Below are 23,344 nucleotides of genomic sequence, written 5' to 3' on the forward strand. Positions count from 1 at the left end.
GCCTATGAAAGCTAAAGGCCACCGTCGAGTACCGTGTGAATATAGCAATGATGAGGAGAGGGCACTTCTTTTAAATGCATATCGCCAGGAGTTTATAAACAAAGAAGAGGTTTATGGAGTAAATCATAAGTTTATAGAGTAAATCACCTTTGTTTAACGATGCTGAAAAAAAAGTTTGGCTCATTACGTTTAAAACTAACCTTAACTGAATCTCCAATAAAAAGAAATATTTGTATGTACCGTATTTTTATCATATTCTTTTCATAACTAAAAACGAATAAAACTGCTGCAAACTGTTTAAAGAGTACATTGACCTGAATCTACTAATCAACAAACTTAGCTGACCCAACTTTCGGCAAGTCCTTCCAATTTTTATTTATAATTATTTATTTATAATACATGTGATAATTGATAACAAGTCTTTTATTTTGTTAATTTCAGTTTTTATTTATCGGAGATTATACGATAGAGCTTCAAAGAAACAGAGATTTGTTTGTGTTTACTTTTATTGATAGGAAAATGGTTAACAAACTTTGTCGAAATTTCAACATGAGTTTGAGTTGTGCACTACAGTGTCCTATACATGTATACACGTACATGTACAACCATGGTACAACATTGTCAGTGCATTTCTTCATCACATCATATGTCGCCTATAGGTACAACACTATACAACTTTACTTTATTGTTCCCGATCCTGCACTTAGAATGTTCTTTTGTTATGTTGATATCGCTCGATGACTTGGAATCCTCTTGCATTGTTATCATGATTAATGCAAGCCGCGAACAATTTGAATAATAAAAGTAAGGCAGTAGACGGTCATGGTGGGCGGTAACTGTTGGTGAAGCGTGGCAAGCAAAGCTTTTCATTGGCCGAGACGTAAATGCCCGTCCTGCGTACGTTCACTGAAAACGAATGAACACTATGCGGCCGCACCGATGGAGTTCGAATTTCACGGACAAAATACGACTATCTATAAACGACTTGTCATCAAGTCTATCTTTTTAGCCACGTGGTTCGAGTTGGAACAACTGCCGCAGTTGGGCAAGCTGCTGCGATTGGGCGCCGGGACGTTAGTTTCAAAGCAAAGAACGTTGCTGTGTTTGTATGGTATCTTTTTGCTAACTAGCTGCTACAATTAACTGTGTTGTGCCCATTCTTGAAAATCACGCATTCTCGAGAATGGGCATGCACATTCTTGAGAATGGGCGCGCATTCTTAAGAATGAGCGCTCATTCTTAAGAACGAGCACGCGTTCTTAAGAATGAGCGCTCATTCTTAAGATTGGGTGGGAATATCACGTGCACAATTTGTGAATTTTGCCCAATCTTAACAAACATTGCACGACATAATTATGTTAAATGAATTGTATAGCGGTTAAAAGGGAAACAATTCATATAAAGAGGAAACAAAATGTGCTATACTTCTGTACTCGTATAACTACGATAATTTGAATCAAATTAAACCTGTTATTATTGCTTTTTTCTGCCCACTTATGGGAAGTTTTGTAATAACGGAGGACTGGGAACTAGTCTGGGAAGTGCTTTGTTTAGGCTAGACAAGTTACAAGTCCCTGCATGTATCATATGCGTGCCACGAAAAAAAAACGATGTCCAGAAGCTGCCAAAATTGCTCTTTTGACTAGATAGAATCCAGCTCTGCGACGTTATGGTGGGATGTGAACAATAAAATGGTGGCAATTTAAATGGGAAATAGCATTAGCACTATGGGATGTCGCAGTATTCATTCTCATTCTTCACATTCTTCATTCTTACGTCCCCCCCCCCCCCCGCTTTTATTATCCCAAAAATCAGAATTCTTTGCACTATCATTATTATGTCTCTTATATTTTCCCGGTCCGCCCCCCCCCCATATTAATACGCCTTTACTTATCATATCCACTCTACTTTTCAGCGCCTTGCGTTGCAACAGTATAATTATTGAGAATCAGTGAACGAGGATTCAGCTAGACTTGCCAAGCGCAGCCGGTGCTCGGCATCGACAAGACCGTTATCTTGTCGCGCATTCTCAAGAATGTGCGCTCAATCTGGAAGAGTTATTTTTTGCCAAGATTGAGCAAGGATCCAGTTGCACATTCTCAAGAATGTGCATGCCCATTCTCGAGAATGCGTGATTTTCAAGAATGGGCACAACAACTACAAAACATCATTTGCCGGCCGGCTGAACTTTATGGAGGTTGCAGTCAGCAGCGCATGGGTGGCATGCAGCGCTGTCGGCTGTTGTATGGTGTGATAAATTGTTCGTAGGGTGCCCTAAATCATAGATGATGCCGAAAATTCTTATCGCTGGTGCGGGATTGACGGGGGCTCTTTGCGCCCACATCCTGAAGCGGGATTTGCAACACAAAATAGAAATTGTTGTATGGGAGAAGGCCAGAGGGGCAGGTAGGTAATTGCTCTTTGGGTTTCAGGTCAACTCGGCCCGTGACCAACTTAGCATGCTTAGTCCATGCTTAGTCTGAGTCAACTCAGTCCGTAACCGACTCGGTCCATGACCGACTCGGTCCGTGACCAACTCAGTCCGTAACCAACTCGGTACCCCTAGAACTATGGGTATTATTACTCGTAATAAAATAGGGCCTACCCATAGTCATGATAGTTCTAGGGGTATAGTCGGACTCCCTATTATCGCGGCATCCCTATTATCGCGGCATGGGAAATTTCTCTTTTTACAGTGTCAAAACTCGTTCAAGTGGCGATTTTTATCCAGTTCACCAGTCATCAAGGATTTTCTACCGAGTTGTATTAAAAGGACGATTAAAAAATGTTGTGTCTTTCGGGACTTTTAACGATTTTAATAAATATTAACTTTTTCCAAAACTTGCAAAATTTTCCCTCACCGTGTCTGCTAAAAGGTACCGTTTATATTTTAACATAAATCTTTAATGGCGCTCTGTCCATGAAAGTTCCATTGTCTGGTTCCCATTCTTCAGCTGCAAATGTAAAATGAAGTCGAACGACGATATTTGCAGCGCGAAATCGTAACAACTTTTACGGGATCAAAATAAGCACCGCGCGTTAGCGAAAATAAAACTGCACACCGTGTAAAGTGAATGGCGCCCTCAATCGCCGATCAGTAGACTTGCCTCAGGGATTTGTGTTCTCCTTTCGGGGGAAGGGCAGGGTCTTAAGAAATCATCCTGCAGACATTTTGTCTTTGATGAACTTGAACGTTACAGGGAAAATATCAGACTTTATTCAGGGGGTGTTTTGGTCAAACATAAACTATGAACAAAAAAGTTGGGATCATTATAAAAACCACTTCCCGCATACCGCGATAATAGGGAGTCCACCTCCGTTCGCACACGCCGCGCATGTCTATTTTCACAGGCATCGTACACGGAATAAACCACACCACCCGTCAGATTTTGTTATATTAATTTAAAAAGGAAGAGTTATTCTACACATAAGACAGGACAATTCTGGAAGGTAAGTGGGCAATCTCTATTCCGAACGAGAAACGTGATAAGTACCGCGATAATACGGCGTTCCATACTACAACTCGGTCCGTAATCAGCTCCAAAAAGTTGCAGCTTTATGGTTATTTCTTCCATTTTCCCTTCTCCTCTCTCACCCTCTCCTTTCCTGGTAATCCTTATCTTTTAGGACACCTCTATATTTTACGAGTTCTGTTCAAAACTGACTTTTACCAATGTGACTTTTGCAGGCTAAAGCAGTCTTTTTTCTTCATATAATTTTATAAACTTGTGTTAGTTGTAATTTTGAAAGCACTTTCAAAGAAAATGCGACTTTCCTACCTTTTTTTGCAGTCAGACGTGCATGTTGTAGTTCTCACAGAGTCACAACATGAGTGAAAGCCCTACATAATGAAAGCCCGATGCTGATTGGCTGCTAAAAAAAATAAATAAGATGATTATTTTTTTATCAGCCAATCAGCATCGAGCTTTCATTGCATCAAGCTTTCACATTTGCCATCTTGGTTTTTGAGTCTGTTTTCTGGCTGTCATCGTCGCCCTTTACCCCTGAATTTCCCTCATAAATCAAAGCCCTACCCTCTTTCCACAAAATTAAACCTGCTGATATTCAAGAAGGTGTCATTGCCAATGGTTCAGATGTGCCAAGAAGTATCAGAATGTCAATTTTGAGTGTCATTTAGTCAACTGTTTTTGTGAGTCTTTCCCTTCCTATATAGGAACGGGGTTCTAAAAGTAAGGATTACCCCTTTCCTTTTATATCGTCAGACCTCCTAGTCCTAGGCTAAAGCTACGCGCTCCTATTTCTGCGCACTTGCCTTTAAGTTATAATATTTTGCAAAGCGTGCATCCTAAAAAATGACATACTTTCACTGGGATCTTATCCTTTGATGCTCGAACTTTAACCAGCAGCGGCTTATGCTGATTAGGTCTTATTCTGATAGAAATATATTTTAAAGCATTTTCATTCCAACAAACAACTCGGTACCGAAATGTGATCTTTGCAAAACAGATTGTAAAATAATTAAATAACGTGATATAAGGCGCACGTCATTTTTCGCGCTCCTTAATTCTGATTACGCCCTCTGATGTTTAGTGAAAGTCGACCGAAGTTGTCTTTCACATTTCACAGGCATGCAACTCTTCCTCGGATCAGCTGATTTCCTCGTTTTTCACTTCAGACTTTTGCCATTTAAAATTAAAAAACACTGTACAAAGTCTTGTAAAATTTGGTATTTCCTTGTTTTTTTGTATAAATGCAGGCAGATGCTTCTGGGCCTGCAGAAGTCGAAAATATGACCGAAAGGTGACCTTTCTTGGTCTCCCAATATTGTCAGAACTATATTTAAGATGTCATAGATAAGAATTTGCAGTTTCTACAAGGGTGTAAAACTTACGGTACAACTAAAAAGACACATTTCTTATATTTTTTTGGAATTTTGTTGGTCATAAGTTTTAAAATCCCACATCTTAAAAACTGTCTCTGTTGACTGGGATGATCAGAATAACAATTTTATTGGGATCTACATTTAATAGGTAAATATGTATAAAATGTAAATGGGCCTATAGGCCTTTGTATAAAACTCGAAAATAGGATATATTCAAAATAATCTTGAAATTACGAAAAGTGTATTGGCATCGAAAAAAGAAAGGAAAAAGAAAGAAATTATGTTTGAAAAGCCCAGGAAATATAAAGCCCAACTAAAGCCAACAAGTCTATTAAAGTTATTAAAAAAAAATATTTATATTGAGTTACATGGCCCAGACAGCACATATTTTTCATGAAGCGTCCCCTGCCATAGGTGTAGCCAGCGGGGGGCTAGGGGGATAGGGGGATTTACCCCCCCCCCCCAATCTTTTGTAAAGACTGCCTTTTTCCATTCAAATGCCCTTTTTTCAACGGGCTTACCCCCCCCCCCAATAATTTGTAAAGAGTGCCCTTTTTTTACGAAGTGTCCTTTTTTTCTGAACAAGTGCCCTTTTCAAAAAGGAAGTGGTGCCCTTTTTTGTGGCTTCTGCCGTTGTGGGTGCCTTTTTCAGAATTTATCGCCCTGAAAAGCACCATATATTGGCCCTGTGTGTGCATAATTGGCGGTTTTGAACAGCCCCCCCCCCCCCCCCCCCACCTCCTGCTTTTTGATTTTACGGAGGCCAAGTGTCCGGAGAAAAAACCTGTCTACATTTCACAAGGGATGAGCAAGTGCCCTTTTCAAAAAAACATTTTACAAATTTATACAGATTCACCAAAAATAGCAATAAATGCAATATTAAGTTTACATGTACATGAAGTATGCCGTGGCTATATTTTTAAGTATGGTGCATGGAAAAAAATGTATTTGAAATGACCCTTCCAGTAAAAACATAACAAAAACACCCTTCTGTTAACCATGGTAACAATGTTGTTGTTATCCGGCATTTGTTACTCATTCTAATACACCAGCGATATCAATCAATTAATTATATAGTCGCGCCTGCACGCAGTCGACTGTACGTGGCAGCCGATCGCGCTGCCGCGACACATGATCGCATGCACCTCATTTCAATTAAACAAAAATAGTAATCAGCTTATGCACATTGCATGCATTTTTGGGGTACTTTTAACATAATGATTCTAAGGTCTTATTCCAATAGAAATATATTTTAAAGCATTTTCATTCCAACAAACAACTCGGTACCGAAATATGATCTTTGCAAAACAGATTGTAAAATAATAACGTGGTATAAGGCGCACATCGTTTTTCGTGCTCCTTAATTCTGATTACACCCTCTGATGTTTAGTGAAAGTCGACCGAAGTTGTCTTTCACATTTCGGGGTGGGACGGGTGACACTAGGCCATTCAATAATGTTACGTTTTGTATCTAGTCAGTACGGCAATAATTTACTCTCTCTTTGATTTCTTTCAAAGAACTTCTCGAAAAAGCTTTTGATTTCCGCATAACTGCATTGAGAAGAAAGGCGATGTGAGGATGGATCCTTGACGGTGATTTGACGTCAGTCCGTGTTGTGTGCAAAAAGATCTGAGCCGAGAAAGTTGGTTACGCGAATATTGGGCAGCACGAATTTGGGGCACTGTACGATAGGCTAGTATAGTCGGACTCCCTAGTATTAGTAACAAGCTGATTTACCCGATCATAGATCGGGTAGGGCGTAGTGTTGGGGATGAAAATGTGGGGAGTTATATAAATGTAAATGGGGGATATTTGGGGAGACATGCAGTTATAGAAAAGCAATTTCTGTGGTGTGATCGGAGGCAATTTCTGACCTCTAAAACCAATTTGAGCAAAAGATCATCTTTGAAAGTTTTGAGTTTGGAGTAATTGAATCAGCTACATGTATTCTGAGCAATAGAATCATTATTGTAGGCTACAATATTTTTATTCGGGGAAGAAAAAGTGGGGGGGGGGGGAACCAAACAATGTCCCCCGCCTCAAAATGTGTGTGTGTGTGGGGGGGGGGGGGGTGGATTCCCCCTGTCCCCCGTCGATTTACGCACATGATAATTATGTACCATATGGCAACTGTCTGTAAATGTTGCCGTTGGTCTGTTTAATTGGCTTTTTGTGAGGCAGTCGCATTTAGAAAACGTAGTGAAAAGTTTACTGTAGTACACATGTCCAGGCGAAGACTGGTTGTACAGTTGTGACAATAAATCATAATTCAATAAAACGTGAAGGTGTCATTTGAAATGAAAATGTTGAGTGTTACCATAAAATTACAAACGGTCTGAATCATGGAGGAAGGTCATAATTAAGTTTCAGTATTGGACTCTTCAACAAACGTAAACTTGAACTTCTTACAATTTGCGAGACCGTCTGCGAGGAAAAAGTCGATTCAACTTTTATTCAAGTTGGTTCAACCATCTATATAAGAGCAAGTTTTACTCGGCCTCCGAGAAATGTTTAATTGCTCCTGAAAGGATCCGAGACCGCGGCTTCACGTCCGTGGAAAAATGTGGGTGTCTTCCGCCGGGTCGGACATTTTTTCGTCTATTTTTTTGTGACTTCGTTTAAGATCGCGATATTTGAAGCAATGCATCGATCCTTCGTTGACCCCAAACAGGCCCCCGAAATTATAACACGACACTGAATTATACGTGGCGGGCAGCGAACTCACAACGCTCAGCCTTGGTGGTGGAAGCATGGAGCTGTAAACACATTATGGAAGCAACAGCACTCTACCACGCGACGTCACATGCTTGCGCTTCAAATAGCGAGCACCGTAGACCCAACCTCGTTTGCAGGGTGTGGAGCAGGCTGCAGTACACGTTGCCAGTGACGGTTTTACGCATAGCCGGGAAGTACCACGCAGTGTAGACTTTCGATTGGGTCAGACCGCGCTAGGCATACTAATGTGTAGTCCTTCTGAGTATTCGTTGCACTCGGCGCAGGGGCGGCAAGCGAAGCATATGAAAGAATAGGGGCACTTGGTGGCCACGCACCATGGAGAAAAAATATTTTACCAAGGTCACCCCATACCACAATTTGGTGAACGCTTTTGCAGAACGGCTGAGTAGAACACGTAAACGCAACCCCTACGTTGACCTCGCTGACCTCGCACAGTCTAGACTCGCAGAAAAGCCAGCACAGGGGGCGGACAGGCAGTCAACGTGAAAGCGCACACGACGGCAAATGCCTGTGCAAAATGCAGTCACGAAAGATAGAAGAAAAGGATCGCCGGTCCGTACGGGAAAATCAGGACGACACGAAGTGTCCGACTCGGCGGAAGACACCCTCCGCATTTTTCCACGGACGTGGAGCGATTCTGGCGCCGCGGGAGCCCGCGGTCTCGGATCCTTTCATGAGCAAACATCGTCTCGGAGGCCGAGTTAAACTCTCTCTTATATATATAGATAGTATTGAGGCAACCCTTATCGCGGCATCAGAAATTTCTCATTTTGCACTGCCAAAACTCTTTCAAGTGGCGATTTTTATCCAGTTCACCAGGCATTAAGGACTTTCTGCCGAGTTGTATAAAAAGGACAATAAAACAATGTTGTGTCTTTCATGACTTATAATGATTTTTAATGAATATTCACGTTTTCAAAAACTTGCAAATTTTCCCTCACTGTGTCTGCTAAAAGGTACCGTCTATATTTTAACATACATTTTAAATGGTGCTCTGTCCATAAAAATTCCATTGGCTGGTTCCCATTCTACAGCTGCAAACGTAAAATGATGTCGAAGGACGATATTTCTACCACGAAATTGTAAGAACTTGTAACAGGATCAAAATAAGGTCAATCCCGCAAGGCTGCCACCAGAATGGATATCGTGCAAATGATTTCATCGGCCATGCAAACTTTGACCCCACCATCTTGGTGGTCTCATCACTTGTGCACAGGCTAATTGGCTGTTGCAGTTTTCTCTGGTGATATATGCTGATTGCCGCCTTTTTTTTTTCAAGAAAATTTCCCATAATAATTTCCACGAAGCATCCGGCGCTGCACTATAATGCACGTACATACAAGTACACCTTGTTTTTATAATGTAAATACAGGGTGAGTTTAAAAAAAGTGGAACCCAAACCCCCAAAATTATATTTCATATTTAAAAAAATGTGTAGCACCAACTAAAATTATAACTGGAAGCCAATTTCATAAGCTACTTTTAGACAAAAATTACTGAAATTGCTCCATCCGTTCAAAGGATATCACCGTTTAAACACAGTGATCCTAAAACCTCTTTTGTCCAAAAATATGATTTCAAGAATCGTCGTCACAATTGTCTTAAAACATAACCAGCGATAAAACCTCAGTTTAAAAGTTAAAAATATTCAACAAAGTCCTTTTGAAGGCCTGTCTTTTAAAAAAAGGGGATTTTATAAATCATATTGTTTGCCTAACCTGGGTTGTTAATAAAGATATTGTGTACTACAGTTGTTGACAGTTATTCTGTGTCATTTTCCTTGTTGTTCCATACAGTCAGAACACACAATAAATAGCTTTTTTAGGGAAAAACTGGTTTAGGGTCATTGCGTTTAAATGGTGATATTCTTTGAACGGATTGAGCAATTTCAGTGATTTTATCATCTAAAAGTAGTTTTTGCAATTGGCTTACCAGTCATTATTATTTTTGGTGCTACATATTTGTTGAAATATGAAATATATTTTTGGGGGTTTGGGTTCCGCTTTTCATGGCCGAGTGTCTGCAGTCAGATTACGTACAATCTCGCGGCCCTGTGGCTAAAGCTAGATATTTCGACAAAACATCATGCATTGGTGTCGATCCCTATCTAGCAAGATTTGGTATCAGCAACGCCGAGGAAGGATAACTGCATCAAAAATGAAGTCTGCCACCAGAACAGACCCAGCAATGCTATCACTCTCCATGATCAAGTCTTTTTGCTACCCAGAAAAGCTAAACAACCGGATGATCTTGAACAGGACTCGCACTGCCATTGACCCTACATGTAGATTCAATCAAAATGGTTTTCGACAGAAGCACACAATGATACACAAATACTTGCTCTTTGCAAAATCATTGAGACCCATAGGAGATCTGTTCTGATAAAATGAATGAATGGGCCACCCAGTATAAAGAAGACAGAAATAAATAAATAATAAATAAATTGAGGAAGTCGAGAAGAACAAGTGACCAGCCCTGCTAACTTTCATCGATTTTCGCAAAGCTTTTGACTCCATTCATCGGGCTAAAATGCTGAAGATCCTGAAAGCATACGGAGTGCTGAACCGTCTACTGAAAGCAATAGAGGCCAGCTATATCAAGACCATGGCGAAAGTTGTATCACCGGACGGAGAAACAGCAGTGTTCAAGCTCCTAGCTAGTGTGCTGAAAGGAGACACTCTGACACCCTTCCTTGATTATGCTCTACGTCAAGCTACCAAAGATCATGAGAAGCTTGGTTTTACCATAAAACCAGGGCGAACCAAAAGGGTCGGACCAGTTACACTCACAGATCTGGACTTTGCAGATGACATTGCCCTGCCTGCTCTCTGACCAGATGGAGGATGCACAGCAGCTACTGACAAGAGTGGAAACTGATTGCAATAAAGTTGGACTCCACCTGAACGCTCAAAAGACAGAGTACATAGTGTTAAACTGCGACGAAGGTACTCTCAAGACCGTCAAGAATAACACTATCAAGGAAGTCTTAGACTTCAAGCTCGGCTAAAGAATAATGAGCTCACAGAAGGACATAAAGGTACAGAGCACTGACGTGGAGGGCTATGAACGACAAGAAGATCTGGAAGTTGAACCTGACCAGAGGGCTCAAAAAGAGAGACTTCATAGCTGCCATAGAGTCCATTCTCACGTACGGATGCGAGACGTAGACACTCACCAAGACCATGCTTTAGTCACTAGGTTGCTATACAAGAATGCTCAGGATGGCTCTTGACGTCAGTTGGCAACAGCACATGACGAATGCCGAGCTCTATGGAGACCTACCGATGCTTACCACTAAAATTGAGGCAAGAAGACTGCAACTAGCAAGGCACTGTTTACGCCACCCTGAGCTACTTGCCAGTCTAGTCATCACATTGGAGCCCAAGCCGGGGAGGATGAACCCTGGGCGCCCTCCTAAGACTATGGTCAACATGCTTCGAGAAAACAGCGACGCGTCTAATGTAGATGAACTGAACACACTGATGAGGGAGAGGGAGGAGTGGAACGTCTGTCATCGCGCCTGACACCAGCCCCCGAGGCCTGAGTCGACGTAGTAGGAATAGTAGTTTATTAGGTAGGGATGTGAGCACAAGGAGGTGGGACTCAACAAGTACATTTCCAAGATGGAGAAAGATCATACAGGTTTCTCAACTTCCAGAGCTGGGTTATTTGTGAGTCAAGACTGAGTCACCAAATAATCTTGTGACATGCAGGTGCTGTGGGAAAGGAGTACTTGAAATTAAGTGTCCTCTGTGCTTTGAGAAGAAAGGAATCCAGGCACAACTCGGTAATAAGGGAGGGCGGTTTTGTCTCACAACTGATGAATCTGGAGTGAAGTATTTAAAACATGACCATGAATACTATTTTGAAGTCCAGGCACAAATGCATATAACTAGAAGATCATACTTTGACCCTGACACTATAGTTAAGTCGGAAAAGGGGGGTATCGTGCACCCTCGGAAATCAATTTCTAATCAACATCTCTAGGTCAGAAAAAATGCGTAGAAAACGATTTGCTATGTTCAAAAATTCAAAAAATGTCCCACGTATTGTTTTTATGCAAATTAGTGCTGCCATTACTGAAAAATCTATTTTTCACTATATCTCAGCCAATATTGCAGATAACTGAACGAATTAGGTGTCCAAACCCATGTTTTCAAGGTCAGAGATCACAATAAAACTATTCTGGACGTGACCACATGTGTCTGTGGCATAGGAATATGCAAATTGGTGCCGCTAATACCGGAAAAAAATCATGTTTTTGGCATATCTTGGCCAATATAGCATGTAACTACACAAGTAAGGTGCCTAAACCCATGTATTGAGGGTCAGGTATCATTAGAAGACCATTCACAAAGTAACTATGTGTGTCTTTGGCATGAAAATATGTAAATTCTAAATTGCCGGTTTATCAAAAATTTGATTTTTAGCCAATATTTTATTCAATTTCCGCCAATATTACAGTTAATTTTGAATATGATGGCTTAAAATCAGCTTTGATCATTAATAGCTGAGATATTGGCTAAAAATCAAATTTCTGATAAATCGGCACTTTAGAATTTACATATTTACCTGCAAAAGACACACATAGCTACTTCGTGAATGGTCTTCTGATGATACCTGACACACAAAACATGGGTTTAGACACCATACTTGTGTAGTTATGTGCTATATTGGCCGAGATATGCCAAAAACATGATTTTCCAGTATTAGCGGTACTAATTTGCATATTCCTATGCCACAGCCACATGTGATCACTTCCAGAATAGATTTATTGTGATCTCTGACCTTGAAAACATGGGTTTAGACACCTAATTCTTTTAGTTATCTGCAATATTGGCTGAGATGTAGTGAAAAATAGATTTTTCGGTAATGGCGGCACTAATTTGCATAAAAACAATAGGTGGGACATTTTTTGAATTTTTAAACATAGCAAATTGTTTTCTACGCATTTTTTCTGACCTAGAGTCGTTGATTAGAAATTGATTTCCGAGGGTGCACGATACCCCCCTTTTCCGACTGAACTATTATGCACACAGAAAGAGTCAGACCAGATAGTAATTCATGGCATGACTGTGTAACACAGTCAACAGAGTTCTTTCTGAGAGGAATTCTTCGAGAAGTTGTTGCAAAATTGTATACGAGGTCTCCAGAATACTGTAAAAGAGCAAATGTTGATAAAGGTATTAATTTGACAAATGTATTTTGCTACTGTAGGAGACAGAAAGAGGGTATCATGCTGAAGTGCAATTCTGCTTCCTGTCAATTTGAGAATTTTCATTTGGCATGCTTAAAATTGTAAAATATGCCTAAGAAGACAACTTGGTATTGTCCTGACAGTAGGACATCTGCAATCTGATTAGTATGCAGTGAACCGTGGCATTAAGGAATGGGAAGTATCGGGCCGTATTTAATATGTTGCTTATGATGGACTTTTTTTAAATGACTTTTTCAAAAGTATGTATTTCAAAGATGACACTAAAAATAAACTGGAAGGACATGTATACATATTCAAGATATACTATGAATGATTCATATAATTATTTAGAATCAATTTCTGAAACAAAAGGAATATATGTATGTGGTATCTTTAGGGGAGGGGACACAAGAAAGAGTCAACTAAGTATGGCGGCCATTTTGCACGAGACACTCACTGGCGTCATTTATTCAATATCGAGAGAGGGCGCCCTTCAACATTAACAGTAATACGTTAACACTATTACACTCCTCCCTCCCCCCCCTATGAATTTTCAAGTATAAAATGCAGTGTGTTACTTTCCACAGCAAATTATTTTACCATACAAAAAAAAAGATTAGTTGTAACTAATTAAATCATTGGTCCTAGATAAGCTGAAGCATTAAACATGTGTCCCATTTGTCCTTCCATAATTTGTTCAAAGTCCAATATTGTTAAATTCTTGTTTTGGAGATGAATAACACAATGAACTTGGTTAAATGTATAACTACATGTACTGGCTGTTGAAACACAATGAAATGTTTCTTACAAAGTTTTGAATAAATTGTAATACAATCAAGTGTAATGTGAAAACTTTTTTTTTTCCTTTTTGTTTTGTGTAGGGTTACATGTATACATAGTTTACAATTACAAATCAAGACTTTCAGGTGCTTTTCTAATTCTTTGTGGATATCGCCTCTGAGAATTTTCAGTGCAGTTTTCCATTTGTTTCTTGCACTGGACTACTTTGTGAATCCCTAGCTGGTTTTTGAGTAGACTTGATGACAAGTCGTTAGTCGTATTTTGTCCGTGAACTTCAGTTGAACTCCATCGGCGTGGCTGGTATAAGACAAGTACTTCATCGGCCGGGTTGCGACATCTCTAACGACTTGACGATTATGTTCTCACATCGTTATTCATGTATTGCAAGCAGCGCAATACATATGCAGTGCATTTTTGCGGTGATATCCAATCGCACACCGCTATGCAAAAGAGAACTCATTCATTCATTCCGTTACAACATGGGGAGGTCTTCTCCATACGTCAGGGACATGTTTGCAGATCTGGTGACGTTTTAACAACCAATTTACTCGGCTTGGTAAATTGTGTATAGAAATAAAATGTATCATTGTGATACACTTGATTTATTTGAGTCATGTTTGCCCTATAATGAATTTTGTAATGCTACACAACACAGAGTACAAACCCTCAAAGTAACTAGACTTATGTTTGTGGACAAACACAGGGCTGTTTCGGTCACTTTTTTGTGACGTGACATGTAAAGGTTCAAGTTTAAGTTCCATCCAGAAAGGATGTGTAGTTCTGTTTATAATAAATGGTGGCATATAACTACGGTATGTGATTACATTCTCATACATGTAGGGCTTTGAATTATGACGTCACATGTCACGTGATGTCATGATGATGTCACACCAATTTCCATCTCTAATCATCTATAACAACCTGCTGCTAGAGGGCACTCTAACATTTTATGACGTCACCGTTAGTTTTTGTGAAAAACAACTTAGCCAAAGCATACATCGTTGAAAGCAAGTTCACATATTTTACCAATTTTAAATTACAAGGCACTTCCGGTTTCAACCGGAAAGAAGGGTCACACGATTTTTCACGTAATATAAAAAATGAAGACCCTGGATTATTCCATCAATTCCTGCAAACGTCAAGTTCAGGTCTCTCACGGTTGATTTTATATTGATTTTCAAAGATTGCATCTATTAATCTTTAACGTGACATCACGCAACCATTGATGACGTCATCATGACGTCACTTCAATTTTCATCTGTAACACATCCCGGTCTAGGCACATACCAACTTTCAACCCAATCAGACCTGTAGTTCTGTAGATATAGACCTTCAAAATATGCTTTTTATGCCCCGCGGCGAAGCCGAAGGGGCATACTGTTTCCGCCTTGTCCTTCCGTGGGTGGGTGGGTGGGTGGGTGGGTGGGTGGGTGGGTGGGTGTGTGTGTGGGTGGGTGGGTGAGTTTGTCTTACATACGCAGTGTGGACTTCCGAACAAAAGACGTCCACATAATGTAGGTAGCACCGACGTTGTGTGGACTTACCCCACGTCCACACAGTGTTTCCCCATTTCTGGAAAACAGGTTTAGAGGCATTTTTGGGTTAGGTTTATCTGTAGCAGAATGAAGAGAAACACTAAAGGGAATCATAGAAAAAAAATTGGGTTGAAAGAGTTTTCACAGTTTGAGAAAAATGAGTTTTTTCACTGGTTTTTCTTAACTACACGAAAGCAATGGAAAGTCCACACTAGTCATGTGAAACAAGTATGGGTGTGTGGGTGTGTGTGTCCGGACAAATCTTGTCAGCGCGATAACTTGAGAAATACTTAACATATGAACTTCAAATTTGGTTGGTGGATTGTTCTTGGTAATCCTAAGAAGCCTTTCGCATTTGGGGCCAAAAGGCCAAAGGTCAAGTTCACAGTGGCTAAAACAATAGAAATCTTGTCAGTGCGATAACTTGAGAAATACTTTACATGTGAACTTCAAATTTGGTTTGTGGATTGTTTTTGGCAATCCTAAGCAGCCTTTCGCATTTGGGGCCAAAAGGCCAAAGGTCAAGTTCACAGTGGCTAAAACAATAGAAATCTTGTCAGCGCAATAACTTGAGAAATACTTTACATGTGAACTTCAAATTTGGTTTGTGGATTGTTTTTGGCAATCCTAAGAAGCCTATTGCATTTGGGGCCAAAAGGCCAAAGGTCAAGTTCACAGTGGCTAAAACAATAGAAATCTTGTCAGCGCAATAACTTGAGAAATACTTTACATGTGAACTTCAAATTTGGTTTGTGGATTGTTCTTGGCAATCCTAAGAAGCCTATTGCATTTGGGGTCAAAAGGTCAAGTGTCAAGTTCACAGTGGCTAAAACAATAGAAAGCTTGTCAGCGCGATAACTTGAGAAATACTTAACATATGAACTTCAAATTTGGTTTGTGGATTGTTCTTGGTAATCCTAAGAAGCCTATTGAATTTGGGGTCAAAAGGTCAAGGGTCAAGTTCACAGTGGCTAAAACAATAGAAATCTTGTATTTATTCTGAGATTATAGGGATTAGGGATTAATTCATATAAAACCTACAGAAGACACTAATGCTGTCAATGAATGTTCCATGTGACCAAGGTACATGTAAGTTGATGTTAAAAGAGTGGTGTTATGTCATGGGAACAGTCACGGTTGCGGGGCATTTGTGTTTGTAAACACACCTGACTTGTTTAATATGACGTCGAATGTCACATGATGACGTCATCGTGACGTCACGTCAAGTTTCATCTATAACACATCCCGGTCTTGGTACATACCAACTTTCAACCCAATCGAACATGTAGTTCTGTAGATATAGACCTTCAAAATATGCATTTTAAATATGACGTCACATGTCATGTGATGACGTCATTGTGAAATCACTTCAATTTTCATCTATAACACATCCCGGTTTAGGTACATACCAAGTTGCAACCCAATCGGACTTGTAGTTATGGAGATATGGGCCTTCAAAATATGCACCTATATTGTGACGTCACGGGTCACGTGATGGCGTCATGATGACGTCAATGTTCGGCACACACCTTCAGATGCTGGTCTAAGTGTGTGCCGAGTATAAAGTGAATCGGATTGATTTTAGTGGCCAAAGTGCCTTGGACAAAAAAAACATGTACCAATGCAATGGGCAAAATGACTGAAAAATAAAAATAAACTAGAGCTTAGCGTTTGTTGTTACAAACGCAGAGTGGTCGGGTAGACAACTATTTTATGAAACACTGTCCAGTTAAGTTATGAATATTTACAAAGAATAACGAAATTTAAACTGTCTGATAAAATTAATCTTTTTGTTTAAAAATGTTTCGTTTAGGTAGTGATCAATGTCAGTATGCATTTATTTTTTTTAAACATAGAAACAGTGAATATGGGTAGTGAATACTGATGTTATTCGGAGAGGATGCATGTTCATTGATTTGCATGTATCCATGTGTCCGATCATAACTGGAGCCATTTTAAATGGTAAGCTGTTTTCAGCATGAACTCCCAATACCATTTGCCTAAAAAAAAAACCGAAATAATACTTACTATCCGAAGGTAAATTTATAAACAGAAACAAACATTTATATTCGCCAAATCGCCGCTCAGAGTTCGTACGAGGATGCCTTTCCCGGCCGCGCCACGAACAGCGTAAGTGCACACATTCTACTTTCCGAATCACAGTGTGCATGCAGTGTACAAGCTTAACCCTGGTTATGACACATTAACTGCGCATGCGCGCTTTTCTGTCTTGCCTTTTTTTCAAGACGAAGACGCGCGCAGCGATCTATTTTAGTCGTACACGCGTAACAACAGTACTTCTCCTCAGACTTTCTCAGAGTCTACGTACTAATAACTGGACATGTACATTGTACATGTACATGTACGCCCGCGAAAAGCAAACGAAAAGCCAGGCTACGTTCAGCGGGCGTGCGCGCCCTATGCCGTGGCCGAACGGCGACGCACTATGCTTTCATTGAATTTTTGAGCGACGGACTACTATAAGGGTATTTTTGTCGGCGGTGGGTCACGTGTGTGAACAATTAGACAAGCCACGAACCTGGCACAATCATGGCCAATGTTTAATTAAGCTATCATTCAATGGACAATTCACGATTATATCTCTCAGGATTGATTTATTTTTGAAGAATAGAAGGTCTTTTCGTTGTAACTTCCGGTCTGATGACGTCATCAACTTCAAACTTCACACGTGTTGTTTGCATGAAAGTCATTATATATACCAGTTTTCAGGCGATTACAAAACACTTCGCCACAGACATCTATTCAAAATGCATTTTGGACATTCTTAAACTTGCCGCTAGAGGGTGGTCGAGAATTTCATGACGTCACCGGTACAAGTTTTGAAGAATATTGTCTGGCCAGAGACTAACACCATTGAAAGCAAGTTCATATCTATTTCCAATTTTAAATAGTAAGCCAATAATAAGCCACTTCCGGTTTCGACCGGAAGCAAAGGTCATGTGATTTTACGTACACGTTAAAAAATAAAGACCTTACTTTACTCTATCACTTGCCGCAAACAGCAAGACGACAGATCTCATTATTGATTTTATATAGATTTTTAAAGATAAAAAAATATCAAAGTTTAATTGCTTGTCACGTGACACCTGATGACGTCATCATGCCATCATTGTTCTGGCACAATCTTAGCATTCCGTCTTTGCTTGGTGTTACTTTGATGAAGATGCCCCATTGAAAAGTGGCCAAAAAGGTCCCTTGAGAAAGAAGGGCACAAAGTGGAAAAACTGTGTACAAAGTCAATGGGCTTAAATAAATATTCGCCACAGACATCTATTCAAAATGTATATTGGACATTTTTCAACCTGCCGTTAGAGGGCGCTCTAATATTTCATGACGTCATCGGTTACAGTTTCGAAAAGTACTTTCTTGCCGAAGACTAACATCGTTGAAAGCACGTTCATATCTTTTACCATTTTTAAATTACAAGGCACTTCCGGAAGTAAGGGTCGTATGATTTGACACCCATGAAGTAAATTGAAGACCCAGTATTATTCTATTGACTGCCGTTAAAAACAAGTTCCGGTCTCTCACAGTTGATTTTATATCGATTTGTAATGATTAAAAATTAGAAACAATAAATTGCTTGTAATTTGATACCTGATGACGTCATCATGACGTCAGGACAATATGCACTACTTGGGATCAGGGTCGATATGTGTTCGAAGTTATAAGTTTATATCTTGAACGGTTTAGGAGTAAACCCGCGGAGAAGTATTGTCCGGAAAAAAAAAAAAAAGAAAGAAAGAAAGATTAATCGGAACAATTCTAGACAGTGGTCGGGTTGTGCCCGACCACTCAAAAATAAAAAAAAATCTTAACGAAAACAAAGGCTGTTTTGGCCGGTTGCCGAAACAGCCAATGAGAACAATCTTCCGTGGAGGCCTAGAATACGCTCTGGAATCTGAATCAATCGCTAGCAAATTCTATGCGAGCACTCTGATTGCAATCAGAGTGCTCGCATAGAATTTGCTAGCAATTCAAAAGACTCCCATATGTTGTGTACAAAATGAAAACGTATTCGACAAGTCGGTAATTGAACATCAATAGTCAGCATCATTGGTCTGGAAACCAGTCTATGCGCAGTGCAGCGATATTTTGCGTGTGTGGAGCCAGTAACCGGTACTGTACATAAAACAATTACCGACTTGGCACCAAGTCTAGTTTTTGAGGAGTGATCTGACTACCTCAGTTCTGTTACATGTGTCTCCCTTTTTCTCTTGTTCTGATGACGATGGTAAGTGTACAAGTTCCGGACTATTTGTGTAACTTGGGACCCCTACAACTGACTCTGACTGATTTTCTTCCTGGGAGGGATAAATGTGATCAATGTGCACATACCTGTTTTTGTATACATATGAACAATGTATACTATGTACGTGGTCCACAAACTTTTACGAGTTTCCCAGGTAGCCACTTCACCAGCCTGTTTTCATGACTTTTGACCCTCGCTTTCTAATTTACCTGGACAGTTCACTCATTTACTCTGTCTTGGTCATGATACATTCTTTGTTTTTCTTGTTTGCTCTCAAGTTTTTGTGCCAAGTTGGGTTTCAAGAGAGAAAATCTGGTTGTTGCCTCTTGAGGAATAACTCGGCTGGAGTTCTACCTGTAGTAGTCCGTTGGGTGTTCCTATACATTATGAGGAAATTTGCTAGTTTGTGATGCACTGAAAGATGCTGCTTTTTAGGGTTAGGATCCAACATTTTTTGATCAGTGACAATCTGAACGGACCGCTCTGCTGCTCCATTTGAAGCAGGGTGGTATGGTGCCACTCGGGTATGTTTGATACCGTTTCTGTCCATACACTCTTTGAATTCAGCTGAAGTGAATTGTGGCCCATTGTCTGAAACAATTTCTTCTGGAAGTCCATATGAGGAAATAACCTCAAGACATCCATGATCTTTGCAGTAGTGATAGTTTTATACGGGGTTTACTTCTACCCACTTTGAGTGACTATCACTCAAAATTAACAACTGCTGGCCTTTTAGCTCAGCAAAATCAATGTGCACCCGTTGCCAAACTTGGAATGGCCACTCCCATGACTTGAGTGGAGTGGTAGGAGGAGCATTTCCAACTGATAGGCACGTGGTACAGGCATTTACAAGGTTTTCGATGTACAAAGTAATTATCTAGCCCTGGCCACCACAAGTAAAGTGACGTGCTAGGCTTTTCATACTACATATGCCCATGTGTTGGTTGTGGAGATCATTTAACAGCCTGTCTCTGTGCTAAGCTGAAATAACTACTCTCATTCATTCTTCACAAAATACAGCCCTTATCAATTGACGATTCCACTCTACGCCTGAAGTACAGTTTCATCTGTTCATCTGGAACAAAACCTGGCCAACCATTTGCTACAAAGTCTACACTTTGGCTAATTCTGTGTCGGTTCTAGTGGCTCTACTGATATCATCTGATGTAATCGGCAACTCATCTACGCATGAGAAATACTTGACCTCCTGTACATTAGAGTAGTCTGTCTACCTGTCTTGGTAATCTGGATAATTCATCAGCATTTCCATGGTCTACAGAACGCCTATACTCAATATCATATGTGTACGCAGACAGTATGATAGCCCATCTTTGCATTCGCGCTGCGGCCAATGGCGGAGTGGAGGCCTGCGAATTGAAAATCCACAGTGAGTGGCTTGTGGTCTGTAACCAAAGTGAATTTCCGTCCAATCAAGTACTTGTGGAATTGCAGCAATGTGATTGGAATGGTACTCTCCAATTGCTTGTTTTCCTCCAGAAATCTTCCATGAGGGAATTAATATACATGTAACCACATGTATAACTTAAATGTTGATGTAAATAATAATATGTCTCAAACCATTTTAATAATAACAATTTCCTCTTGTTTTCTCTTTTTATTGTTCAGGTGGTCGAATGAGTACAAGTCGGCACCCTGATAACCCACAATGCAGTGTTGACCTTGGAGCCCAGTACATCTCACTTACACCTCAATATGCAGAGAGACACAAAAGGTATTCAAAACATACATGTGTGTACGCACTGAATGTAGTTGGTCAGCCGACATCAACCTCGTCCCCAGGGCTCACTTTATTTCCAACCTAGTTTCCAGTAGTAAGCCCTGGATAGGAAACTTTCTTCCTGTATCCTGATTAGATACCGCAATTGGCTAGTAATGGATTTTTATCGTGTACTTGGTGCTATTATTCACAACGTGCAGTACGTGTTTTCGCGATCATTCGTCCACGCCTTCTCGAAAATACTAATTTCCTTTCCAATTTGCTCATATTAATATGAAATATGATACTACATGCTGTCTCGATAAGATCGTAGCAGTTTAATTTTAAAAATCGTGTTTTCGTTACTCACGCCGTGCTCGCCAATTGACTCTGTTTTTACCCCAGACACCGCATACGAAAACAAACGCTAATGTAACGCATATCCATGGCACCAGACTGTTCCTCATTTGTATACGTGTTCAAAAATCTTGCACATGCAAATGATCCAATACCAGGGTGAGAGAGCAGGTAGTGATGGGCGGGTACTGTTCGACACCCTGGGGACGAGGTTGAGCTGACATGTAATTTTACAATTTGTTGGCATTTTTAAAATAATGATTATTTTGAAACTAGTAAGTTCTTCCCTATGCAAGTTTTTATGTATGTTATTTATCAGTTTAACAATAAAACAGATTAATTATGCAGAATACTGTCAATACAATGTAAAGTACATGTAAACAAAGTAAGTATTAACTAGACGTACCGGTATGGTGTGTTTGTAGTTAAACACAGAGCTGTTTCGGTTTTAGAAGAAAATGATCATGTAAGTGATTTTTGTTAAGCAATTACCTATTGTAGATGCACACATTTGTCCTGATCAGATGTGTAGTTCTGTAGATATTGAACTGTAAAAACTACAATTCCTAGGAGGTGACAGATGGTAATATCATCATGACGTCATTGTACTGTACACCATTTCATGGATGTGAAAGGTCTCGTATTAATTTTCATCTATAACACATCTCAGTCTATGTACATTCATGCACCAAGTTACTACCCAATTGGAGTTATAGATTTGTACATATAGGCCTTCGAAAATGTAATTTTAATGTGACTTAATTTATATTTTCACCTGTAACAAGGCCCTATCTACCTACATGGCCTTGTCTACCGTCATCAACACATCTTCTCTAGATATACATGTAGACCTATATGATTATGAATATATAGGAATATGAACCTTTAATGTGACGTTACTTATATTTTCACCCAAAACACATAATGTACAAAGTTTCAACCCAATTGCCCCTGTGAGATTATTGATATAGAGCTTCAAATAATGCACGTTTAATGTGACGTCACGAGACACACAAGAATGACGTCACGATGTTACTTCTCAAATACACCATTTCTCATGGTGGTCATTGTATGTGCCAAGTTTCAGTTGATCTGAATGCAGAAAATGTGAATTTTGTAAGTAGAAAAAAAGAATTTGCATAATCGTATGTTTTATTGGATGACGAGGGACCCCCCATCACCCTTTGGTTTTGTCTTTGTTCTTTTTTAGTACTGTTGATGTTTTCCTTTGTTCTTGACAATACTTCTTCACAGCTTTTCTTCCAAACAGAAAACGCATGGGTTAATTTTTGTGAGGTGGCAGACATAGCTTTGGTGTAAAAAAATGAGTTCAGGTATCTTGGGACAGTAATTGATAACAGGTTAAATTGGAACAAAAACACTCATAATCCGTGCCACAAGGCAAACCAGAGGCCTTATTTACTCAGGTAGTTAAGTTCTTTTAATGTCCGTGATTCAATTTTGCATCTTTTTTACCAGAGTGTTGTTCAGTCAATCATTTCTTTTAGTTGCATTGTATGGTACAAAAACTTAACTGTAAATAACCAGGGGAAAATTGAACAGATCACAAAAACTGCAAGAAAAATAATAAGTCTGGAAGTAAAACAGGTGAACGAAATTATTGAAACAAACTATCTCACGAAACTGCAGATGTCATCTCAGGCCCCCCCCCCCAAAAGTCTCCGTTTCCTGGTATGGAGCTTGCCCCAAAAGTGGTGCGGCGACGCCTTTTTTTTTTCCCCTACTTTTTTTTTTATTCAAATGTCGGCTGATGTTGCAGATGATGCTTCGATCCCCTTAAAACTCTCAAAAATATCCTTCAGAGTGGAGCTTGAGGTGACCTCAGTAAGGCCATAGGCTTGAGAATTCTACACCCACTAATAC

General features: G+C 39.9%; 1 protein-coding gene and 1 long non-coding RNA gene across 3 annotated transcripts in view; one reads left to right on the forward strand and one right to left on the reverse strand.

Annotated features, from left to right (window-relative positions):
- Positions 1–1,107: 1,107 nt before the first annotated feature.
- Positions 1,108–2,243, reverse strand: LOC119731089. The gene is made up of 2 exons (XR_005271427.1): positions 2,159–2,243; positions 1,108–1,143 (listed from the first exon to the last, which is right to left on the reverse strand). It is a non-coding gene; the product is annotated as an uncharacterized LOC119731089 (long non-coding RNA).
- Positions 2,161–23,344, forward strand: part of LOC119731088 (renalase-like) — a 73,752-nt gene continuing 52,568 nt past the window's right edge. For both annotated transcript variants that reach the window (XM_038204102.1, XM_038204103.1), the window contains exons 1-2: positions 2,161–2,406; positions 21,013–21,118. In XM_038204102.1, the coding sequence (XP_038060030.1) occupies positions 2,286–2,406; positions 21,013–21,118 (227 nt within the window). In that variant the 5' untranslated portion in view covers positions 2,161–2,285. The remainder of the gene's footprint in view (positions 2,407–21,012; positions 21,119–23,344) is intronic.

Source organism: Patiria miniata, unplaced genomic scaffold, assembly GCF_015706575.1.
Source record: "Patiria miniata isolate m_02_andy unplaced genomic scaffold, ASM1570657v1 HiC_scaffold_23, whole genome shotgun sequence".
NCBI classification, from domain to species: Eukaryota; Metazoa; Echinodermata; class Asteroidea; order Valvatida; family Asterinidae; genus Patiria; species Patiria miniata.